This window comes from Oratosquilla oratoria, chromosome 1 (assembly GCF_046742065.1).
Source record: "Oratosquilla oratoria isolate Oo_2021 chromosome 1, ASM4674206v1, whole genome shotgun sequence".
NCBI classification, from domain to species: Eukaryota; Metazoa; Arthropoda; class Malacostraca; order Stomatopoda; family Squillidae; genus Oratosquilla; species Oratosquilla oratoria.
In genome coordinates this window covers 59,502,686-59,528,938 of record NC_134777.1, presented here as the reverse complement: position 1 = coordinate 59,528,938, position 26,253 = coordinate 59,502,686, and the positions used below count along the sequence as shown (strand labels likewise).

General features: G+C 39.6%; 1 protein-coding gene across 1 annotated transcript; it reads right to left on the bottom strand.

The window, feature by feature from the left end:
• Window positions 1-15,902: 15,902 nt before the first annotated feature.
• On the bottom strand, window positions 15,903-18,680 carry LOC143030690 (bromodomain testis-specific protein-like). The gene is made up of 3 exons (XM_076193875.1): window positions 18,100-18,680; window positions 17,826-17,944; window positions 15,903-17,236 (listed from the first exon to the last, which is right to left on the bottom strand). The coding sequence occupies exons 2-3, from the start codon at window positions 17,932-17,934 to the stop codon at window positions 17,073-17,075; spliced, it is 273 nt and encodes a 90-aa protein (XP_076049990.1). The 5' UTR covers window positions 17,935-17,944; window positions 18,100-18,680; the 3' UTR covers window positions 15,903-17,072.
• Window positions 18,681-26,253: the final 7,573 nt, after the last annotated feature.

Sequence of the window (26,253 nt, the reverse complement as noted above, 5' to 3'; positions counted from 1 at the left end):
TATCTCTCTCTATCTCCCTCTCCTCATCTCCCCCTCCCTCTCTCTCTCTCTCCCTCCCTCCCTCCCTCCCTCTCTCTCTCTCTCTCTCTCTCTCTCTTTCTCTCTCTCTCCCCTGAAGCACCTGTTGCATGCTCCAGGATCAAAACCGACCACGTTAGATTTTTTCATTAATGTTCGACATTCCTCCTATCATTGTACCACAGCATTTAATCTATGATCACGAATGCAGAATATATGGGTTTTCTCAACATAAGTTCCAGTTATATCTGGTGACCTTTCGGCATTTTATGGCTGTAAGAGGCTGGTAACACTGACTCTTTATACAAGGTCACTAGATGATGCAAAGCTCTATAACCCCTGACTGTTCCGACGCCTCGGGTGACTAGATGACGTGAACTCGCTTTGTTCTTCTCCTTCAACACTGGTCGAATTTCCATGTTTAGGCGAAACGGTGCGAGACAGAGAATGCTAACGACTTGGCAATCTTGATTTCTTCGACACTGTTGTTTTATTTTGTCTTTTATAGCCACTAAACCCTCGACCTCCTTCGTGTGTTACCTTGCCTCGTAGTCTCAGGGTCATCTTACCACAACGTACCTGTGCGCGCCCACCCGTTCACCTTTCTGTGTCTTCCCCAGAGAATGTAACTCAATTGAACTTGACTGATGTACATCTGAACACGGTAAATGGTGGTACACCTGGATTGATCTATTATCATCATTCTTTATCGAAAAATGCAATGAAGATGGATTATTGGTATACGTGTTTGCAAGGGCCCTTTCTAATTTGTGTGTAAGTACACACACACACACACACATATATATATATATATATATACATATATATATATACATATATATGTACATATATATATGTATATATACATATATATATATATGTATGTATATATATATATATGTATATATATGTATATATATGTATATATATGTATATATATTAGAAAAGATGAATGTGTATGTGTGTATGTGGCTGCTTTAGCATACTAGTCATTCTGCCTCTCTCTCACGCACATGTATGCACACACACACACACACACACGACTCGATAACGCGGTGGTAGCGTTCCCGGCTGCCACTACGGCGGACCGGGTTCGAATCCCGCCCATGGCTGAAATAATTTCAGTATTGCTGCACTGCGAGTCGTTACTCCAACTCTCGTGGGCAGGGAGTTGGGCGTGCGTATAAGGTCACAGCATTGTCCATAGATCGGTCATATGTGAGCTCAGAGCTCTCTTCCGGGAGGGAAATAGCTGTCGATCACGAGTCCAACACGTGGTCCAAGACCATGGTGAATCACATACTCACATAAACACCATGGAGAATATGGAACAGGACTCCATAAGCGTAGTTTTTATGTACATTACAATGAAATAAACACACACAACATGATCAGTCGGGTAAGGAGGTAAACACAGAGGAGAGTGAAAACAACTTAAGCCTAAAGAAGTTCAGTTCCCCACTCAAAGTCAAAAGTAGAGGGAACATTGTTTACTCTGAGGAAAATTCCCACAAGAGAGGCGCCATAAATGAATGAACTCGTCTGGCGGCTGGACGTATATGAAGACCAGTATCACATGACAATAGCTATACACGGATGCATAGAAACAAATGGAAAACACAAACACACAGAGTATAAAAGCATACTCATACAGTTAAAAGCATGCACACATGCATGCAGACCCACACATGGATAGAAACATGTAACTTTACCAAGGAGTGATATCCATTCGGAGATTTGAGAATTCAAAATAAACTGATCAGTGATTTAGTTAGATTTAATGAAAAGGGGGCGGGATTAACTCGGTTCTGTAGAACTCATTTAAGTAAATCAAATAAGGACATTTGTTTTTCTACGAGTCCTGTGGCGAGAAAATAGATGAAAACAGTAAGCAAAGAAGTACTCAAAGAGTTTTTTGAGATGACGGAAGATGTGCTCCTAATCAATATGAACTATCAGATGGAGAAAATAACCACCACCTAATCTTGTCTGCAGACGATGCCAGAATAGAATATTAAAACAAAATTGAAAACTACTAAGAATATTTAAACAAAAATATTCGTTTCGGACAATGACACATCAACTTCAAGGTAAACATGTAGAAAAGAGATCAGGAGCGACCCGCAGACCTGAAGAACAAGAAAAAAATATGAGATAAAAGAATTTCAGTGAAACTCAACAAAAACCTTGAACCCAAAGACCGAATTAACGAGATAGTTGGCAAAGCATATCGCCTCAGTGGGCAGGCACCCCCGTACCGTCGAAGTACTTTGGTTAGAAAAAAGAAAAAGAAAAAAAAAAAAGGCCCACTACCCGACTAAGTCTAGATCATGCTGCCATACTGCGGCGATCTCGCAAGAAACAGAACCCTGGTTTAAATTAGAAAGATACTTAGGGCGATCACAAAGTTTTAATATATACTGTCAGATACCCTTGGGTGACATTAAAAATCTTAAATGCTCAACCCCACCGTCTATCACAGCGCTTCCTAACCTTTTCCGACCATAGCACCCCTTGTTGTCATGTCTAAGCAGTCCAGCACCCCTATCCTGTTATTAGAAGGATAAAAGAAAGTGAAGTGTACTGCTTGATGAATTATTCTCTTGATTCCTTAGAATTGAAACAAATTGACAATATTGTTTGTAGAAGAAATAAGAACACCCTAGAAAAATGAAATAACATGGAAAAAGTCAAATATGCACAACTAGGTAATCAATGATATTATATATCAATGCGGTTTTTGTGTGCATCACTTCCCAGCACCCCAGGTTGGGACACGCTGGTCTGTTATGAACGGAAAATCCGTAAATTTTGGAGATGGACACCCGATAAAAATAAATATATCGAGATGACATCACGGGGGCCGTTCTTAGAATACGAGAGTGAAGCTTTTGAAGTCAAAAGAAAATTTATTTAAAGGATAAGCCCACAGCATATGTATTATTTTGCATAAACATCTAGAAACTAAAACAAAGTTTATTTTAAATTTCCGCATTAACTGAAGATACTAAGCTGTTTTTCTCTCTTTTCTGCCCCAACATCCACCGTCTGGAGAAAAAAAAAGTATATATATATATATATATATACACACATATATACATATATATCGCAGCGCCATCTTCCATTGATAACGTAGTGCAGTGTATTGCCGACCATGGCGTACTCGAGACAAACGGAATATTCTTCGGAGAGTGATAATGACATTTTTTTTCTACTTCGAACGAAAGTAACTGGTTAGAATCGGTTTATCTCACAGGGGGTGAACTTGACAATCGGGAAATTATGCCTGGGCCGCGAAGGTATATGTTTAACCCCACATACAAAGACATTAGCTATAGGAATTACCCCGGTTCAGAGTCTGAACATGGTGAAGACGACGACCGAAACAAAGGGGAAAACGATGCATTGTTGGCCAAATGGACACACAAGATGCACACAACTTCGTGGTTCGTAGCTTTTATTGTCTTCAATGTCCAAGGCTCTTTATTCAGTCTGGCAGCACCTTATGATTCAGTAAAACTTGAATAACGGTGACCCTGGCAACCGCGTTTGTTTACATTCTTGTCATAGTGATACATACATCATGTAGGCCTAGCCTACATGTACATCATGTAGTAGGCCTAGGCCTAACAACATACATGTGCATAGCCATGAACATGGTGAGGCAATGACATCAGGGTTGGGTCCAAGCACATGCACTTTTAATTGGATTTAAATACACATTTTCATGCACTTGTACTTGTAGTTTAAGAAATCAGTGGTTCTTGTAGGTCTACTTGTACTTAGACCCAAAGCACTTGATAAATAACAAGTACATTCAAATACAAATAAGTAAATGGTATTTAATCGGAAATTATATACTGTATATAGATTCTAGAAAACTGTTGGATAAACGCACCTATCTGTTACTTTTAGTTAAAACTACAGGATATATTATTAATAAAAAATAAGGGACAAGATTTAATGTCCTGATACCCATGCATTCTGCATCAAATTTAGTTTTATTAGTGATGTGAGGAATATGCGGTTAGTCTTTTGCATGTGCAGCATAGGTAATATTACTTGTTTAAATTATTCATAAAGTATATGTTCTTGTTTTGCAATTCTGTGATAAAAACAGTGATGCGCTAATATAAAGGTAATTTTTCCATTTACTGTTTTATACCGAATCCCATGTCATGTATGATCATCAATATATATAAACGAAAACAACCATCTTCCGTGCTTTACGAATCTGTGACAGTTTTTTTTTATCACATCAAGTACTTGTACTTGATTATAAAGACAATTACAATTACAAACATTAACGAAAGATGCACAGCGCAGTTCTGCACGTCCTATGTATTAAAGTGCACAAGCACAATGTCGTCTTTAATTCTAGATTCAAGGCAATACGTCATCAACATGGCGACCACTATTCCCAACTTTTGTCGCCAGGAAATAAATAAACAGATGAGTAAATCGATAAGTAAATAGATAAATAGATAAAAACAATCGGTAACATGTAGCACCAATCATTTCATACATAAATGTACAACAGCACAAGATACACACAAAACATGAAGTACTTGGAGATGTTTAGACCAAAAAGCCTGACTTCATTCTTAGACAAAGAAATCGCAAGACCCTGACTCAGTCCTACCACTAATATTTAGCCATTCACGCGCGCGCGGAAGACCGTGGCACATGTCATTATCTTTATTTTCTTTCTTTCTTTCTTTCTTTTGCTTCTATTTCTATGTACTCGACATTAACGAGGAGACTCTGGGTACGATGCTTGTTCACCCACCAACGATACTTCCAACTGTTGCACAAGATGGTGACAATATTCTTAAAGTAAAATCGATTCTAGGACACGTGTGATATTGTGAGAATGGCATGCGCGACATTATGGTGCCAAGTCTGGCAGAGGCTGCCAACGAATCTTCTTGCCACAGCCCTCTTTCAACACAATGATGAAGATGTGGCCCACCTGTTTGAGGATGTCACCCAAGGCAAGGTCAGAAACAGATTCATAGATGAAAAATACTCTATGTCTGCTGTACAATAAACAATAAGTCGAGACACTTAAGTCACTTTATACTAGACTGTGAAACATACCGACATATCAGGGAACCATCATATTTCAAACTAGGAGTAGGACCCATATGTAAAAAAAAAAAAAATGCACTATAAATAAACAACAAAAATATCTCGGCACTTAAGAAACTACTGTACAGAATGTCGAAGAAGAGAGAAGTGACGATAGCAAAGACACTGATCAAGGAATTAGGAAAAGAGGACAGCCTAACGGGGCGATCTGAAAATCAAATAAGAACGAAGACAAAAACCATATAGTGAACATCTGATAAAGATTCTGTTTAACAAATAGGCTAAGGGAAGACATATTGGCTGATTATCTTGGAAATCATGTTATTGGAAAAGAAATTGAAACAAAAGGTTAGTACACTTCAGCAATAAAGCCAACGATATGACATCGTGAGACGCGCTTGTAACCGTCACTAACCATCACCAACCATGCACATGATCCACACACATGCGGCATGACACTCGTCTTTGGCAAGACCCCCCAATCTTGCAGACCTCACCAAATTCCCAGTCTCAAAACAACTTGACTCAATGCAAAGTAAGACAACAACGACGCCCCCGCAGTGTTACACGAGATGCCTAATGTCACCAGAGAGACCCATTGAACCCTTTTTCATACTTACCTTAATTACATTACCATAACTTAATAATATAAATATACACCATATCTAACCACACCCACCAACCATGTAACCAACCCCTATATAAAAGAACTAACACCCATATCTATATTTGATGAATAACAAATCTCACATACAGCAACCCACAAAAACTACCCCTCGCCTTTATTACGAACGGCTGCGCTTTTGGAGATTACAAAGGATTACAAAGGCGGAGCATGCCGACAGGAGACCTTTTGGTCCATATCTAGGTCGGATGCGAAAAAAAATCATAATAATAATAAATGAATAGATAAAAACTATAATAATGTAAATAACAAATAAAATACATAAATAAATGCATTGGTACGGTTAAATAATAAACAAACAGGTAAATAGGAAATAATAATAAAATTAACATATAATAAATTAAAATCAAAACAAAAATAATATAAAATAAATTATAATCATTACAGCATCTTGCTTAGGTGTTTATCTAAATGATTCTTAAAGCTTCGAACTGAACTACATTGCACTGCCTCTGCAGGAAGTTTATTCCATTCATTAACTACACGGTTGACGAAGTTGTTTCTACCCACTTCCAAATTGAATCTATTTCCGGACAGTTTGAGACCATTGTTTCTTGTTTGATCCTCATTCAGTGTGAAAATTTTGTCATTATAGATGTCAATTCCCTTTAGAATTTTAAAGACCTATATCAAGTCACATCTGAGTCTACGCTTTTTTTAGGGAAAACAGATTCATATGTTTTAGTCGATTTTCGTATGATTTATTTTTGAGATAGGACTGACTAGGTCAATTGCCTGTCAGAAGGACTACCTAGATCAAGTACCTGGCAGGAGGGACTGCTGAGGTTACTGACCCGGGTCAAGTACCAGACAGAAGGCCTGTCTACGTGGGAAATCATCTCACCTGACTTCCTAAGCTGTAATATCCAGATTACATTCTTAATAAAACCAGAAATCACCATCAAGGTATTTCTTGCCCGCATTAAGTCACTTCTTATACAAGACACCCATTATAGCGCTAACCTCCCAGACAGAAAAGTATATACGGGAAATTGAATATCGCATCACATCGTGACGTCATATCGCTTCACAGAGCCGATACTCGTCAAATTTTATGAATTTGAATGGATGAAGAAGACTTCGCTTGCCGTATTGTAGCTCTAGGAACATTTCAACAGTGTATCTAATTTATGTATAGGTTTACCTTCTTTCAATTCGTTACTCAGCTTTCCAGAAAATGACACAAAGTTAATTTGATATCTAGATTCGAAAAATAAATGGTTGTAGCCGAAGTTGTTCCTGCTCGAAGTTGCAACAGTTGGTGAAAAGCGGAGTGAAATGATTTGCTTGTTTATTATTCTCTTAATTTGTTTGTTTATTAATCTGTTGATTTATTAATCTATTAATACTTTGTTAATTCTTTGTTTATTCATGTTATTCCCTGTATGCATATCAATGTAACTATGCATTTATGTATTTCTTTATGTATCTATATATTTATTATTGTTATGGCCTTGCCAACTAGCCAACTGCGGTAATCGTTTTCTACTATTAAGAAGTAGATTTTTTCTTAATGTTCCCTTCAACTTTATCTGGCTTATTGGCATATCTATAAAATTTGCCCATCACGTGCATGACCAGCGAAAGGTTTGAAATTACAGCAAATAAACTTTGGTCTAGACGACGCTTATGTCTAGACATTTGTCATAACTAGACTAATACATATCTTAATAATATAAAAATGCTAGCCCGTAAAACAATAAGAGGAATGAACGAAAACAAATTACTTTTGTCGTCGTCATTACTGTGGTCCAAGGTTGGAATGGCAATTATGATCATACGTCACCAGCCTCCTGGCCGCTTCTGCCTGAACGTCACAGACACCTGACTTGGCTCCCAGACCTCCCGTCCGCTCCCCCTCCCACCACGCGCAGGCAAAGCAGGCGGGGGGTACTTCCCGTGTGTAGTTTCACTAAAAAAAAATTCTTCCTCGTGCCTCGTAGCGTTGTTGTTGTTGTCTTGACCCGGTGGCACGCATCCAGAAGGGGTATGTGCCTACGCGTGTGATGAAAAATAAACAAATAGACGAATAAACAAATGAACAAATAAACAAACAAGTAAACAAATGAACATATAAACGAATAGACGAAAAGACCAGTAGGCAAATAGACAAATGAGCAAACAAACAAATAGATAACAAATAACAAACAGCAAATAACAAACAACAATTAACAAACAGCAAATAACAAACACCAAATAACAAACACCAAATAACGAACAGCATATAACAAACAAGAAATAACAAACAGCAAATAACAAACAACAAATAACAAACAACAAACAGCAAATAACAATCAGCAAATAATAAACAATAAATAACAAACAGTAAATAACAAACAGCAAATAACAAACAACAAATAATAAATAGCAAATAGCAAACATCAAATAACAAATAACAAACAGCAAATAACAAACAGCAAATAACAAACAAATAACAAACAGCAAATAACAATCAGTAAATAATAAACAGCAAATAACAAACAGTAAATAACAAAAAGCAAATAACAAACAGCAAATAATAAATAGCAAATATCAAACAGCAAATAACAAATAACAAACAGCAAATAACAAACAACAAATAACAAACAGCAAATATCAAACAACAAATAACAAACAGCAAATAACAAACTAAATAACAAACAACAAATAAACAAACAACAAATAACAAACAGCAAATAATAAACAGCAAATAACAGACAGCAAATAACAAATAACAAACAGCAAATAACAAACAGCAAATAACAAACAGCAAATAGCAAATAACAAATAGCAAATAACAAATAGCAAATAAATGAATAAATAAACAAATAAATATATAAACAAATAAATAAATAAGCAAATAAACGAATACGTAAATACACATGCACGTAAATACGTAGATACGGAAATACGTAGCTACGCAAATACGTAACTAAAGACTTAGGTGCCCAAATACGTAAAAAGGTGAATACGTGAGTAGGTGAATAGGTGAATGCATAGACACAGAAGTACATGAATACATACATAAATATGCACATAGACAAGAACACGAAAAGCCAAATGAAAAACATGTGAAATAAATTAATGAATATATCTATAAATAAACAAACAAAATAGATTGATAACAAACAAATAATTCCATTAATAGTTACATGCTTGATATATATCCCTTAATGTGAATTCTTTCTCATTGCAATTTTTTTTATACGTACAGGTATCTACAATAGCTGCGTTGGATATGTGTGTTTACACGCTCGTGTGTGTACGCGTGTGTGCGTACGTGTGTAGTGGGCACACAGTGCACGCATTGAATTATTTTTGGTTTGTCCGCCGTCACCTTCTACTCTTCTTTCATCTGGTTTTATCCGGTCGAGTCGGTGTTCGAATGTTTGATGTTATTCCGTCCTTTATTGACGCAGCTGAAATGAATCTGGGGTCCCCCTAATCCAAGGAGGTTAATACGGTTTGGTAAGGTTGTATGTATGTTTATTTATAATTTATTTTATCTTTAATTTTTTGCATGTTGGGGTGGTTGTGGTTGTGAATGGAGGCTGAAACCATTGTAATTAATTCGATCATACTGATTTGGTGCTATATATACAGAATATGCAACACTAATCTACCGCACCTTTGATGGCCGCCACGGTGGAGAAGGGTTGGAAAGCCATTAAAGTACTTTTGCACATGCCGGGGATCGAACCCGGGTCTCCCGAGGCATCAGCGTTCCCTACTGCTCTACGAAGGTAGTTGAGTTGCTATATATTTATTTTTTCTCTTCTGTTATCCAGTCATTAAGTATGTAGATTGTGAATGTGTATAGATGAAATTATCTCCATTATGTAAATCTTTCGTATCAGTATTATCCTGTTGCCCCTATCAATTTGATTTCTTTACACCGTTATCTTGTATCTTGTTTTTACATTGGTGTGAATCCATGAACTTGATGATCTGTTACATCATATGATTAGTACGTGCCTGAAATGAATCTCCATTATGTAAATATTTCTCATCAGCATTATCCTGTTACTCCTATCAGTTTTCTTTACACGGTTATCTTGTATCTTTTGTTTTTAATGGATCACATTGACGTGAATTCATGATAAATCACATTATCATTACACGCCTGAAATTAATCTCGATTGTACATTTCTATTTTTTCATCATGCTTCAGTAACGTAAAATGAACGTCATCCTTTCTTTGCTACACAGCGTTATGACGTCATTGTACACCCATTTTTTTTTTCTTATTGCACACTCGTCCTAATACAGTATTGATATATGTTCCATGGAAATACTAAGTGCACGCAGGTAGTTGTTATGGTTGTATTTTCGTTTAATATTTGCTGTGAGACCTTGACTTTGATACGACCCTGATAACAGCTTGAAAGACTACGGATACCTGTGGACCGTCGCAGCTTTGGTAAACTACTTTTTTCAAGAGTTTCCACTCCCATTATCAGAAGAAGAAAGAGATGTAGAAGTACAAAAAGAAGTATCTGAGCTGGCTTCCCTTTGACGCTGAGACACGTCCCCTTCGTTACCGTTTACAACCTTCAAAACACCGTCAAGGTTAGTCGTTGTGGTATAGTGTGGATTTATGCATTTGTTTACTTAAATTTCTATTTAATTGATTAGATATATTTCGTCCGGATGAGGTTTTTTTTTCCAGAACAACGACATCGTCTCAGACTGAAGACAACTAAGGATAGGAGAGGAGTGATCTTGGGGTGAAAATGTGACTTGTCCAGACAGCAGGGTCGTTTTGTAGAACTGGTTTGGTTGTATAATTTCCACTACGTAACGTCTCTGATTAATACAAGAAGGTTAATGTATTAGGTTATAGGCAGAATACAAATATGGACGTATGCACGCGAGCACACACACACACATACACACGCACACACACCACACACACGTACACACACACACACACACACACACACACACATACACATGCACAAACACTTGATTAGCCATGGGAACGTTGACGATGGTCATCAATTTCCCAACGAAGTGAGAAAAAAGTAAATTAACTGCTAATGTCATTACAGTGCCAACGGCATATATGCGTATATCAAAAGGATTTTTCCCCTGAATGCCTAACACGCGGGGCAAAGGTGTCGACAATTTTGTTCAGGTGAGCAATGGACGGGGTTTCCGATCGAAAGAGATGAACAGCTGCCTTAAAAAAATGCTTTCCGTTAGACACAGCAAAATATGTGTCCATTTTACCATAGCCTCTTGGGAATTATACCACTTTATTGACTTACACGCCTATCCCCTCCCTCCTCCACACACACTCGACTCTATGCTTACCATCCAGACATACGCAGTGAGATAGACTTGGGTCATAACATGCCCACCTTCCCGTGGAATGAGGAGCAGACGACAGAGACCGTCTCCGGCCCTATGGACTTAGATGGACAGTCTCCAGTGGCTTTTGGATATGAATCCATGACCCAACATACGTTATATAGAAATATATATTATTATTATTATTACTAGTATCATTATCATTATTATTATCATTTTTATCATTATTACTATTATTATCATTATCATTATTACTACTACTATTACTATCATTATTATTATTATCATTAATATTGTTATTATCTTTGTCTTCATCATTACTACTACTGTCTTTGTTTATTCCTTATTTCATTATGGCCTAAAAAATACAAGAGTACTGACATAGTGGGAATGCACTTTTTGGGCCATTCCGTATATGTCTTTATATTCAATACGTACGTAAATATTTACATATACATACATACATGTTCACATGTGGGTTGGTATCTTCCCTCACCTCACGTGACCTTCGGACGGACGACGTGCTTCCCGCTCATGGATGCTATGACGACGCTACGCGGCCGCCATCGTACCGTTATGTAATTGATTGTTTTCAGTGTATTTCATCACGGTCTTGGCTCATGTGTCGGACTTGTGATATACACCTATTACCCTCCCAGATGAGATCTGGGTAATGCTACGATCCTACACACTGTCAAACACACACACACATACCTACATACATACATACACACACAACTCATCTACCAGAGCTGGAGTGCCGATTTGTAGTACAACGATATTTAAATGTGTGTGTGTGTGTGTGCGTGTGTGTGCGTTATGTATGCACTGACATTTACCTAATAGTAATGCACAAAAAAATTGCACTCGTAGAATCCTGTCCCTTATCCAACTATCATACCTTGTTTTGAATGCACCATATAATTAAACGATTCCAGGAGTCCATGCATCAATTTAGAGAATTTGTCTCATTTTACCTAGTTCAAATATGTGATCCTCAATATGTGTACGTGTGTGTGAGAGACAGACAGAAGGAGGGCAGAGAGAGAGAGAGAGAGAGAGAGAGAGTTTCTTATGTAATTTCACATTACAGGACAAATTTATTCTCGGAGCTTCTCCGTACCCACGTTAGCTTTCTCATTCTCCCTTAAGATTTGCAGTTTCATCATGGTGGTCTTTGAGCTCATTCTAATATTACAAACGCCACGTCTGCTCCATGGTGTGCATGTGCATCGTGTGTGCGTGGGTGTGAGCATGTAGGAGACTGAAAGAAGTTATGTAAGAGTGCGAGAGCGTGTGCGTGTTGCATCCCAATGTGTACGTGCATGAGTGGGAGAGGGAGAGAGAGATAGATAGATAGAGGGAGAGAGAGATAGATAGATAGAGGGAGAGAGAGAGAGAGAGAGAGAGAAGGGGAGGACAGGGAGTGATGGAGGGAGAGACAGATTGAGAAAGAGAAAAAGAGAAAGAGAGAGGGGACAGAGAAAAAGAGAGGGTGAGATGGGGGAAGAGAGAGAAAGGGGGGAGAGGGCGTGTTCTCCTCCGAGGCGATAACACAAAACCCCTCGGTGAACGTGCTGGATATGCGTACGACTTACAAGCTCCTGTAGCAACGAAGGGGTAGCAAGGTGTGGCCGACTCCAATAATACTACGACGTTTCAGACACGAATGTAGTGAATGACGCCAGGTTCTCTGGTTATTCCGTCGTCACCGCAATGTTGTCCTGTTTGTCGGTGTGACTCTTGAGCCAACTACGCCCCACCATTCGAGGCTTTAGAGTTTTGTTTTCTCTTTTTATAAGACTGAAACGTCATTCGCCATCCTTGGTTGGATACGTCTAATTTCGGTTATGGTGAAATCGTTCTTTCAGCCAGCTTCATCTCGTTCGGCCATGGTTGAGGCCAGCCAACCAGCCAAGGGAAGCAGGCAGCTGTGCAGCACATCACAGCTTCAGACTTACATAAACCCAATTTCCTCCGCCCAAGTCATGTCCGGTCCAAGAAAGCAAACATCCTAAAATATGAAAACTATGCTCATGTACTTGACTATCGTATACTTGCAAAGGTGAAGGGTGACCCCCTACATTGCTAATGCCACCGCCCCCCAACCCCCGTGGCTGTCAGGGTCACCAGACACGGAAGTGAGATAACTTGTGGCCTGGACGCCGTCCCTCGCCCACCGTCCCTCCCTCAGCAGGGAGAGAGCAGCGTCATTCATCCAGTAGTGGGGAAGGAGGCGTATCGTGAGGACTCGATAGAACCAATGGATGGATGCTACTTGCCAGGCTAGGATAAGATGTGGCTCCACCATGGTTCACACATATGATGTAGTTTGAAGAACCGATGGGATAAAGTTGTGTTCACTTGAAGTCTAAGCTATGACAATGACTAGCTATCGATTGTTATCTCTGGGAGTTTGTTTACGTCATTACTGATGTCATCACCAATCATCGATGTTATTATCAGTTATTATTATTGCTGCTATAATTATTGCTTATTATCATCATTCTGCATTCGACCTCGTTAAGGACCGAAGGATCTCCTGTCGGTATTCAGTCGTTGTCGTTGTGACCGACTGAGGTGACTCTTCTCCCATAGATCTCTCTAAAAAGGAACTTTGGGCCGTTGTCTGGTTCATAAGTGGTGGTGTGCTTCTGTGTCGCTACCTGATAGGAGAAAGTTCGTCAGCTTTTCTTCTATGGAAAAATTGTATTGGTAGTCAATGCCGATATAAAACAGACTAGATTCAGAGACAGGATGCCAGCCTCTCAAGGCTTCACCTACAAGTGGAAGTGAGGCTGTTGATAGGATACAAAAACGAGTGAGGAGAAGTTTCCCTTCGAGGTCTGCCTCGCAGTACCACCACGTGGAAGCTCCCGGTCAAAGTTAAAAACAGATACAGAAGCCGTCACAGGTTTCCGTGGGTGCTAAGCAGTGCCAAATGCAAAATCGCGAGAGCGCGCAAGGTTGAACTTCGACGCTGTAGCCCGCACGTACCATTGCTAAGGCCCCGTCCACACGGAGCATTTTGATGCGCATGTATTGAAGCGATGAGTTGAAAAACGTGACTTTCAATTCGTCGCAGCATCATGAAAGCAGTCATGGGGCGTACCGATTTCGAATCGCTGCGCAGTGTGTCAATGACAGTTGAAGGGAGAGGATGTACGCGCTCTGCTTCGCTCTTCTAGTTTCATACAATGGCACAAGCAACTTCCGCAAAGCCGTTCGAGTGGACGAAGACTATTATATTACATTTCATTAAGCTACTAAAGCAGTACCCAGCCATTTGGAATATCAAGTGCAAAGAATATAAGATGAGAAATATAATAAGTACAAGCATCGAAAGCTGACATATTCTTTAACAAAATGTAATGTGCGGAATGAAGACATGACCAAAAAACTTCATACACTGAAAACAGTTTCACAGGGAAATGACTGCCATCAATGCATCAAAGAAGTCTGGTGCTGGCACGAAAAATATATACACTCCAAAGCTGTGGTGGTTTAATGATTTAATGAGTAGAGCGTCGGCAGACATCCTCCTCCCGTGAAAGCCAAATGATGACAGATCTGGTTGCTCGCGCAAGGTATTCGCAGTGATGCAGCCCGTCCGGACGCTAGTGTCAAGTTTTCAACACGACTACTGCATCAAGTCGCTGATGCGTGATGCTCCGTGTGGACGGGGTTTTTACTCAGCGTGTTGATTGTAGTGTTGCAGGCGGGTTTTCAACAGGCCGCGCTAATTTCATGCAGCGGGGCAGTGCCCATCGTTACACAGTATTGTTTGGAGATGGTATCTGCCGATAAGCATGCAGAGTGAAGAAACCTCGCGTGAGGAAAAATTTATCATTAGTAGAGGTATCCTCATGGTAATCACAAAGCATTAAACGTTTACAAGACTTCGCCAACATTTGCGATTTTTGCCAACTTTGTCAATAAAAACTACACATTTGTTCTCACTCGCTACCTATTTATTTATGGCAACCTATGACTTAAATGCTATAAAACTCAAACGTAGCAAATGTTCATTGCTAAACTAAAACTCGTTCATGCTTTTGTAGCTGCAGAGAGGACACCTGTACTTACATTTACGATCTTGGGAACCACAGACAACATTGTTACTCCAGTAACAACACTCGTAACTGCGACCTAATCAGGAAGCTTCTGTACGTTGATGAAAATCTTGGTGCAACAACGGCTCGTCGCAAGCCTACGGAGAGTGTAGACATCGTAAGGGGGCACGCACTCAAAATGATTCGCCCACGAAATCGATCCGAATTCCCTCTATACTTACTCCGTGCCGTCATGATCGTCATCAGTATTCAAATCTCGTTTTTATTCTCAGGAGTAAACAAACGGAAACAAAGAAATATACTCCCAAACAAACACTCAAAACTATGGAATTTTTCTATCTACGGGGCGAGATTTTAGGGGTATTTCTTTCAATTACCGTAATAAAAAGCCATCTGATGTAGGTTCGCAACCTGATCGCGGCGTCTATTAGGAAGAGCATCCACTCCGAGCAAGACCGCCAATGTGGAATTCGTGACGTAACGAGATTCAAAAGTCAAGACTGTTTATGAAAACCACAAAACCGTTAACGTCAACAAGTTTTTCCAAACATTTACTTCACTTAACCGATTTTTTAATCAAGCAGTCCTACAACTATTTTACGGTATCTATCCATTTATCCATGACATTTTGCTACACATTCTCGACGAAATGTGTATAAAGTCTGGCGAAAAATAGTATGTTTTTCGTGGCTGCTATGAGGACGCCAGGCTGTTTGAATTGTTTGTAGACCACTCCTCTTCCCCCCCCACCACCACCACCTTGGTTTCAGTCGAGTATGTTGGTACAACTTCGCTCCCGTGTGTACGTCTGTCTGTCGCTGCAGTATCACCTGCAACCGTGACTTGACTTCTCTGGTAGTTTCCTTTCTGGTGCCAAGGTGGTTGGTTGGTCTGGTTTACTTGCGTTTCTTGTAGATCATCTCACGCTGCCGTCTAAATTCCCTCGCGTTTCATGTATTGATCTAGTTAGGCAAGGGTATTTGCATTGTTGTTTTGCGATTGATATGTTGAAATATGGAGGCCGCTTCCTTTGGTGGGATGTGGGCTATTCTCAGGATGGTGTTAAACGTAGTACTACAGTCTGCCAGGGTTGACAAATCAGATTCTGCTGTGTAATCGTTGTAGAGTTTCTTTGAAAAAGACCAAGTTAGGGGAGTCTGCATTTCTTACAAGTTTTAACGAGGCATTTACTATTTACAAGATCAAGAATATTTTTATAGTCCAAGTCAGGGTCTATTTAGTTCATGGGAAGAGTTTGTGCTTGACAGGGTTGAGTATGCTCTGACTGCAATATAACTGTTGGATCAAGATTACCAGCCATGGTGGTCAGTACCTTCTGAGTAAGGTGGGTAATTGCTCCGCCACTACAACCCCCTCCATATTTTTGGAGGTGTGTAGGGGTCTTTGACAGCAGTGACGAGGTGCAGAAGTGCAATAAAAATTAGTAATAGTCGTTCTGTGGTTATCGGTGCCCCGTTTGGACGAATTTTCTGGTGTGCGTGCGTGTGGGGAGGAGGGGTTGGTTGGTTTTTGCTCCCTATCTGGTTATGTTCAGGTAGGGAACATTTTAGGGGTTTTAGTTCATTTTTCAAAATTGGATTAATTTTTTTTTCCAATATTTAATATTGGAGAAGTGGTGATTGATTCCGGGTCAGTGAGAGACTATCCTTAAAGATTGAACAAGGTTTTTAGCAAACAAGACCAGTTGAAAGCTTATTTCTAGTAATTACAAAGTTCAAAATTCTACATTAGGCAGACGTAGGAGACTTTCATCCATGCATGATTAGAAATCCAAGAAGTCGGCTGTCAGGTTTTACAAAGTTGTGTTGCAAAGTTTTGTTACTAAAATTAAGAAGCTTAAAATTATGAATTAGAACCGTCTAAAACTTTACATTCTCCCTTGGTTGGAATCTTCAGGAATTCTCAGATTTCTTCGCCTTGATTTTGTCTACATACTTCCTGAGAGCCCTCAGTGTCCTCTGTTCCGCAAAGGCAAAGTTCATGCGGTTGGGGGAAGAGGCCACGAACTCAGGTTCCCTTCTCTTGAGGATCTGCATCGCAGTTCCAGCTTGGTTGCCTGGAGATGCAAAAGGCAGATACAAGTAAAATATATATATTTTCTTGAATGAGAATCAGACAAGAAACAATGGTCTCAAACTGTCCGGAAATAGATTCAATTTGGAAGTAGGTAGAAACAACTTTGCCAACCGTGTAGTTAATGAATGGAATAAACTTCCTGCACAGGTAGTGCAATGTAGTTCAGTTCGAAGCTTTAAGAATCATTTAGATAAATACCTAAGTAAGATGCTGTAATTATTATAATTTGTTATATTATTTGTTTTTGTTTTGTTATAATTTGTCTGTCTGATTTTCATTTATTATTAGTTATATGTCAATTTATTATCATTTACTATTTACCTGTTTGTTTGTTATTCAACTATACCAATGCATTTATTTATGTATTTTAATTGTTATTTACATTGTTATAGTTTTAATTTATTATTAATATTATTTTTTTTTTTTTTTTTTTTTTTTTTTTGCATCCGACCTAGATATGGATCAAAAGGTCTCCTGTCGGCATGCTTTGCCTTTGTAATCCTTTGTAATATATATATATATATATATTTGACGGTCGTGGAGTATAGACCAGTTTAGTTTCGACTCACCACTTAAATTGTTCAGGTCATTCGAGAGCTTCCTCATGTCTGCAAGCGTCATCTGCTTCGCCGTGCGTCCCTCCAGACCTTCTGTACTCAGTTTGGGCAAGTTGGGCATAGTGTACGACCTGCAAGAAGTTCGAATTATCCAAATTTTATTACCCAAATTTTAATTTCTATCGCAAAGTTTAGCAATTATATGCAATACCTTCCTTATTTCTAGTATTTCCTCCATTAATTACATATACTTGAAGGGTTTGAACAATTACGTATGGAGACTTACAATTCAGAGATCAAGGGATTTTAGATTTCCCCCCCTTTCAGTCAGGCAGGATAGTCCTCCTAAAGAGCTGCCTTCGTCTAAAAGTCGAGCTGGGAAGGAACTAATCCTTTTATAGCGAAGACCCTCCAGGCTTCCACCAATCAGGTGCTTGTTTTTTTGTTTTTGTTTTTTCTTTTGGCAAATGGCCGTGGCCCTTGTTAACAGAACGTGGACAGCGCCTCCCTTACGACCGTTGGAATGTCGTCGTCATAAGTTGGTTCTTAACAACGACTTACCTCAAAGTACTCTAATACACAACATTTCTTGTTAAGTGTGTGTGTGCGTGTGTGTGTGATATGTTGTCAATGCGACAGCATAACAGCAATGCTCATGGAATCTTGTTTATGTGCCAGAACTAGATTGTAAACTACCATCGGACTGAGTAGCTGAGACAGCTCAGCATGTGAAGCGCTCATCTCTAGAGGCAAGACCGCAAATCGCAGGTCACACAAAATTAGGCTCTGCGAACCATCAGCTGTACACAAGTCACGCCCATAGACCAAATAACGCTTGAAGAGCGGAGTCTCATGCTAAAGGAGGCGGCACACTATGCTAGCATGCTATTTGTTTTTGCTACTTTGAGAAGAAACGATTTCAGTTACAATATTCTAGACTTTCGTATGAACATCTCAACAATGTGTAAAATCCGTATAGGTTTAACTTCTTAATTCGTCATTCAGCTTCTCAGTATATGACGCCAGAGTACATTTGGAAATTCGAAAAACTAAAGATCGTAACCGAAGTCGTCTCTACTCAAAAGAAGTAGCATGCTAGCGAGAAATGTCTAGTGTGCCGCCACCTTTACGGACACGTCTTACACATGGCACGGAACCCTCACCAAACAAAGCCCATCCCGTTTCAACTCGCCAACATACAGACGCATCAATCAAAACGACCCCGGGATGTTACTAGGTTACAATGCACAACATCATCTCCCCGACCCTCCACCCAACTTCAATAACATGCATGAACACATAAAAATAACTCACTTAGAGGTTCCACAGAGATCTAGCTAGTTTGCAGGATTCTTGACACCCCCCACCCCCATAAACAAATCGTACAGCAGCGTTGGGAACTAGCAGGACAATGAGTTACACATGGCGAAGAAAGACATTTTTACCTAGAACGTATTGAAAAAAAGACCCGCTCTGCCGGTTGCCTTGCATACAACCACACACATCTTTACAGACTGCTCGCAATTGGCAAAACACAGACACTTAGCTAGGTCCTGGGGACTTCATGAGGGGTGCCCGAGAGGGCGTTCCGTGAATCCCTCCATAGTTCTGGCGCCATAGCTCACGCCGAGGGATGACGGTGACCCAACAAAAATCCATCGACATTTGACTTTGAATTTACAGAGGAAGAGCGTCCCGATGGAAGAACTTTTGGTTCATAACTAGATTGGGCGGGGAAAAATAAACAAATAAATAAAGAAGTAGATAAATTGATAAGATAAATAAATAGATTTTTGTAGATAATAAACAAACGTAAAAATAACAATTTATAACAAATAATACATAGGTAAATAAGAAATAAAAAACAGAACGATCTTTGATATTTTCTCTTAGAATCGACCTTCTGCGGATGTTTTATTTATAGTATTTCCTTGTCTTTTCACTCAATTCGGACTCTATAGATAAAGGAAAAAAAAAATAAAGTCGTTTTCCATCCAGAAATGCTTTGGCAAATAAAGGCAAAGGTGTTTCCCCTAAGGTCGCCTCGGTGTGAGCGCATTCCCGATGAATGGGGTTTTACACTGAGCTATTTTCCCTCTCGCATTCTACCTCCAACCTTCATTTGAATAAGTAGAATACGACTTCGCTTACAAAAATCTATATTTCTTTAAGAACATTTCAACATTGTGTCTAACACTCGCATAGGTTTACAGTCGCTTAGTTCATTATTCAGCTTTGCTATATATGACGGAAAGATAATTTGATATTTATAGATTTGAAGGATAAATTATTGAAAACGAAGTCGTTTTTACTCAACTGTCTGCGCTGGTGAAGGTTGTGGAAGCCCAATACGATAATCCCTTAATGTAAATTTGAATTGCTAGAAGAAAACAATGCGTTCAATATTCTCTTAAATCGTTATTCGGTTTCTCAGTATATGGCGTAAAAGTAAACTGACATTCAGTAGATTTACATACATTCATATAACAAAAGCTTTTACCCCCTTACAAGGGAGGTAGCCAAGAAAACAAAGGCATAGAAACCACTCCCACCCATTCCATCCCCTACAATGACGGGTAGAGGGAAGTGGAGTATGTAGGGCCTACATACTCCACTCCCCTCTACCCTCTTCCCTCCCTATTATTTTGGCACCTCCTGGATGACGGGTCATGCCTGCATCTTGTCCACTGCCCCGGGTCAGAAGCAGTGTCGCAAGACACAGCACATCCACAGCAAGGCCGCTTAATTAAATCGGCACCCCCCCCCCCTCTCCGTCCCCTCGTGTAGGAAAGGAGAAAACGGGTTGAAATCCCTTCGGGCTGCGTCAATTTATTTCTCATACATTCTCCCTCACCCCCCTTCCCCCACCCACTCCCCCTCATGCATCACAGCATCATCTATACACCACCATTCTCCGTTCACTCCTATCTTCTGTCCTCTCCCATCATTCCTCAACAGACATTCCCCTTTTCCCCAATGCCCCTTTTACCCCATCCATCCATCTCATCCTAGGTCGACCCCTCATATTCACTCCTTCCACATCTGCCTTCCACCCCTCTTTTGCTAGTCTTTCTTCATTCATTCTTTCCATGTGTCCAAACAATCCCAATACTCTTTCATCAACCCTATCTCCCAACTTCCTTTCCAACCCTGTTCTCCTCATTTCTCACTCTAGCCCAGTAACCCCTATCATAGTTCTCAGGCATTTCATCTCAAACACATTCAAACTCCTTCTCTCTTCCTCTCTTATGTTCCATGTTTCTACCCCGTACAGTGCTGTCGGCACAATCACTCCTTCATACAATCTCCTCTTAGCATCCATTCCCAGATGTCTATTTCTCATTACACTTTTTAATCCCCCAAGGCATTTACTCGCTTCTCTCAATCTAAATTCTATCTCCACCTCCACTCCTCCCTTCCCTGCCACATTCGCACCCAAGTATCTAAAACTATCCACTTCCTCCAGTCGCTCTCCCTTAATACTCACTTCCAGTCTGCTGCCACTCTCTCCTCTTGTACATCTTATCACCTTACTTTTACCCACATTTATCTTCAGCTTCCCCCTTTCGCACACCATCCCAAGCTCTGTCACTAACTTCCTCAATCCCTCCTTTGATCCTGCTACAAGCGCAGTGTCGTCATCAAAAAACAACTGGCTTATCTCCCACTTTTCTTCATTTTCTTTAACCATCTACAATTCCTGATCCACTACCCTTGCATTTACCTCACGCACCACTCCATCTATGTATAAATTGAATAGCCTGGGTGAAACACATCCCTGACGAAGTCCCACCTTTACCTCAAACCATTCACTCTCTCCATTTCTAATCCTAACACAAGCTCTACTACTCTCGTAAAAACTCCTGACTGCTCTTAACAGCTTTCCTCCTATCCCATATATCTGCAATACTTCCCACAGTGCCTTCCTGTCTACCCTGCCATACCCCTTTTCCAGACCCATAAAAGCCCAAAAGACATCCTTTTATTTCCCTATAGCTTTGTCACATATCTGTCTTACCACAAAATTCTGATCCACGCAACCCCTACCTGTCCTAAACCCACACTGTTCCTCACCAATTACTCCCTCTGTTCCTCTCCTAATCCTCTCAGTCAAGACCCTCCCATAAGCCTTCCCAACTACACTTAACAAACTGATCCCTCTGAAACTACTACACTCACACTTGTCCCTTTTTCCCTTGTAAAGTGGAATTATACAGACACTCCTCCAGTCCTCCGGCACTCTACCCTCTCTTAAACAAACATTAAATAACCTCACCAGCCATTCCACCATCACTGTACCTCCTTTTTTCAGACATTCTGCATCACATCCATCCAACCCAGGTGCCTTACCTGTTCTCATCAGCTTAACAGCTGCCTTTGCTTCGTCTTTCCTTATTTCTCCATTTTCCTCACTCATCACTCTCATTTTCTTAGCTCTTCCCACTGCACCTACCTTTCCCTCCCTATTCTCCTTCACATTTAGCAACTCCCTAAAATACTCTGTCCATCTTCCTTTTACTGCCTTCTCTTCCATTATCATCTCTCCATCTGCACCTTTTACCTTTTCTTCTCTACTTGATTCACCTCTTCCTCTCTTAATTTATTTCCAAAACATTTTTTATTACCTTCAAAATGTTCTGTCATACTCTTAGCCCATTTCACATCTGCTCTCCTCTTTGCCTCCTTTATCTTATGCTTTACTTCTCTTCTCTTTACTTTGTACCTCTCATATGATTCCCTCGTCCTAATTTGTAACCAATCTATGAAAGCCTCCTCCTTCTCTTCAACACCCTTCTTTGCTTCCTCATCCCACCGCTCATTATCCTTCCTTCTATTTCCTCCCGTCCTCCTTGTTCCACACACCATCTTTGCACACCTTTTGACTCTCTCCTTGAACCATCCCTATTCCTCCTCCACTCCTAGTTCTACTCTATCCTTCACTCCCTCCCGCTCCTCTCTCAGCTTCTTCTTATACTCCTCTTTTTCTCTCTCATTTAAGCAGTTCACTCTAAGCACCTCCCTACCTTCCGCCCTTTTCCACCTATCCTCCACTCTCAACTTACCTTCCACCAAAAAATTGTCTGATATTCCCCCACTCTCTCCTCTTACAATATGTACATCCTTAACTCTTCTTACTATACTCCTGGTTACCACTATATAGTCCATTAACGATCTATCTGCCACCCTTCCATCCACCATCCTCTCCCATGCTTGACTTTCTTCCTAAACACTGTATTTGCTATCAACTCTCTTTCGAGACACATCTCCACTATCAACTCTACACTACGATTTTTTCCTGGAACTCCACATTTCCCAACCACTCTGTCTATTGGTTCATTTCCTACCCTAGCATTAAGGTCTCCCAACACAACTACATTGACATTTCTCCCTAATCCCTCTATGCACTCATTTAAATCCACCCAAAAAGCCTCCCTTTCCTCTACACTCTTCTCACTAGCAGACCCATATGCACTTACAAAAACCCACAGCTCCCTTCCCAGCTTCACCTTCATCCATATTAACCTTGAAGAAACTTCCTTCCACTCCACTACACGTTTACCTGTCTCTTCACTTACTAGTATAGCCACCCCTCCTCTCCCTCGTCCTTTCTTCACTCCTGAGAACCCCCCAACTACACTCCCAAACTCACACTCACCCCTCCCTTTCAACTTAGTTTCACTCAATGCCAGCACATTCATATTTCTTCTCACAAACTTACTGCCTATCTCTTCCCATTTACTCTCATCTGCACCACATCCACGCACATTAAAAGACTCAAAGCTTAGGGTACTGGTTGGAAAACTCCTAGACCCTCTTATGTCTTTCCTTTTTTTTCAGGAATGTCCCCTTTTGAGGCTACAGGTAGCAGGATTTCTAGTCATATCCCCGGCCCTTTTTTGTCGCCTTTTACGACTCAATTGGGAAGACTTAGTGGCAGCATTCTTTTCCCCCACCACAGGGTAGACGAAAAAAGGAAATGAATATTTAGAGAAATGATACAGGACAGTAACAAGGGGTGGGGGGGGAGCATAAAGGAGGGACAGTTGCAGTATAATAGAAGTATCATCATTTCTCTATGAATTTTTTTTTTTGTAGTTGAAGTCTTTCTTATTCAAATGAACACATGACAATTGACGAGAATCTTCCCGGCGAGGTAGTATTTGTCAGCAATAACTGGCGCTTCTATCCTTATGGAATCATAATCATTATAGAGGTCATGAAGGAAATATACATGCCGGTTAACAGAACGGAGGGACAACACAAAATAAGTAATCAACATTCTTTTTTTAAGAAAAGACAATATAAGAAAATATGGGCAAAAGAAAACAAATGAACAACAAAATAAAACATGTGAGGGACTAAGAAAAATAATGTGAATATAAAACAAAACAAAACATCAGAAAGAAATGATGGAATACATCATAATACATCTCTCAATTTTGGGTCAAAAAATCCTAACGACTGCATGTCTTCCATGACGAACCAGATGAATATTGACAAACGTGATCGATCATGCTGTCCGCCACCGGCGTTTTCCCGCGAAGATCTGTCAATATTTTTTTGACTGACAGGAAATGCGTAAAAAAAGTATACACAAAGCCTGTTTTCAAGATTTAAGCAGGGACTGAAAAATAAATAAAAGGTGATTTGGAAAAATCGGATGCGTACGCCGTCCAAATAGGGCCGAGGGACTGTCAACTGTCATTTGCTAACATGCCCGTTTGTTTGTCCTGCAAAGGAAAAAATAACTAAAATAAAATAATGATAGCACACAAAATTGCAATAGATAAAAAATTATAAACATGAATAGATTTTTTTTTTTGCAATTTCATCGCTGCCTGCCTGTTGCAACATTCTAAGTGCTTCCTCATTCGATTCTGTGAGAAATTGTCTTCCGCTTGTGTTGCGCCAGCAGCCTGTACTGACTCATTGCGAGATGATAGAACTTGATATCCCTGAAAACGAACAACACTTTCTATTTTTTACAGAATTATTTATAATAGATATAAGAGCACTATTATTATTATTATCATTATCATTATTATTATTATTATTATTATTATTATTATTATTATTATTATTATTATTATTATTATTATTATTATTATTATTATTATTATCATTAATAATAATAATAATAATAATAATAATAATAATAATAATAATAATAATAATAATAATAATAATAATAATAATAATAATAATAATAATAATAATAATAATAATAATAATAATAATAATAATAATAATAATGATAATAATAATAATAATAATAATAATAATAATAATAATAATAATAATAATAATAATAATAATAATAATAATAATAATAATAATAATAATAATGATAACAATGATATTAATAATAACATTAATAATAGTAATAACAACATTAATAATGATAATCATAATAACAATAATAATAATAATGGTAATAACAATAACAATCAAAATAACAATGTCGACAACGCATATTTCTTGCATAACTCTCTCCGATAGATGCAGTATCTTGTTACCTACCCGTGAGGGTTTTATCCCTTCCCTAGTAGGCCGAGTGGCATCCATGGGCACCCAGGGAGACCCCACATCACTGTCGACAGGGCGAGAAGGTCGGTAGGTGGAGGCAAGATCTATAGATCTTGGGTGGAGGGAGGGTCACGCCGTAGGCACATCCCCGTTGCCAAGTAGTGCTGGTCCAAAACTTCGAGGTATTATACGTGTTAGCGGCTAATCTCGTAGCAAGGAGGACGTTGACATTGGGCTGGATCTTATCATCGCCACTTGACATTGTAAGCAGGCTGTACACGTGTGTGTGTGTCCACGCGCGCACGTGTTTGTGTGTGTTTGTACACGCGCACACGTGTTTATGTTTGTGTGTGTGCGCGCACGCTCGAATGTGTGTTGTGTTTATCTGTGCATGTCTGTGTTACATATGAGGCCTGGGTATCATACGTGTGTTGTGTGTATGTGAGTGTGTGTGCTATTTTGTTTGATTGTGTGTAAGCGTGTGTGTGTAAGAGAGTATGTTTGTGAGCGTGTGTGCTGTTTTGTTTTTGTGTGCGTATGTATGTATGCACATGAGTTGTACATCTGTGGTTTGTGATGTGTGTGTGGAGAATGTGAGGTGTGTATTTACCTAGTTGTACCTAGTTGTATTTTACGGGAAGGGGAGTTATGCTCGTGGTATCCCGTCTTCATATCTCGTTTTATCTAGACTGTTTTTAAATTCGTGTATTGTTTTGCACACACCACATTCTCATCTAACTTGTTCCAAACATCTATGTGTGTGTGCGTGTGTGGGGGGGTGGGGGGGGGTGTTTGTGTGTGTATGTGTGTGTGTGTGCGTGTGTGTGTGTACGTATGTGGCGTTTATATACATTTACGCCTGTGTGTGTGCTCGCGCATGCATGCGCGCGTTTGGGTGTTTGTGTGTGTATGT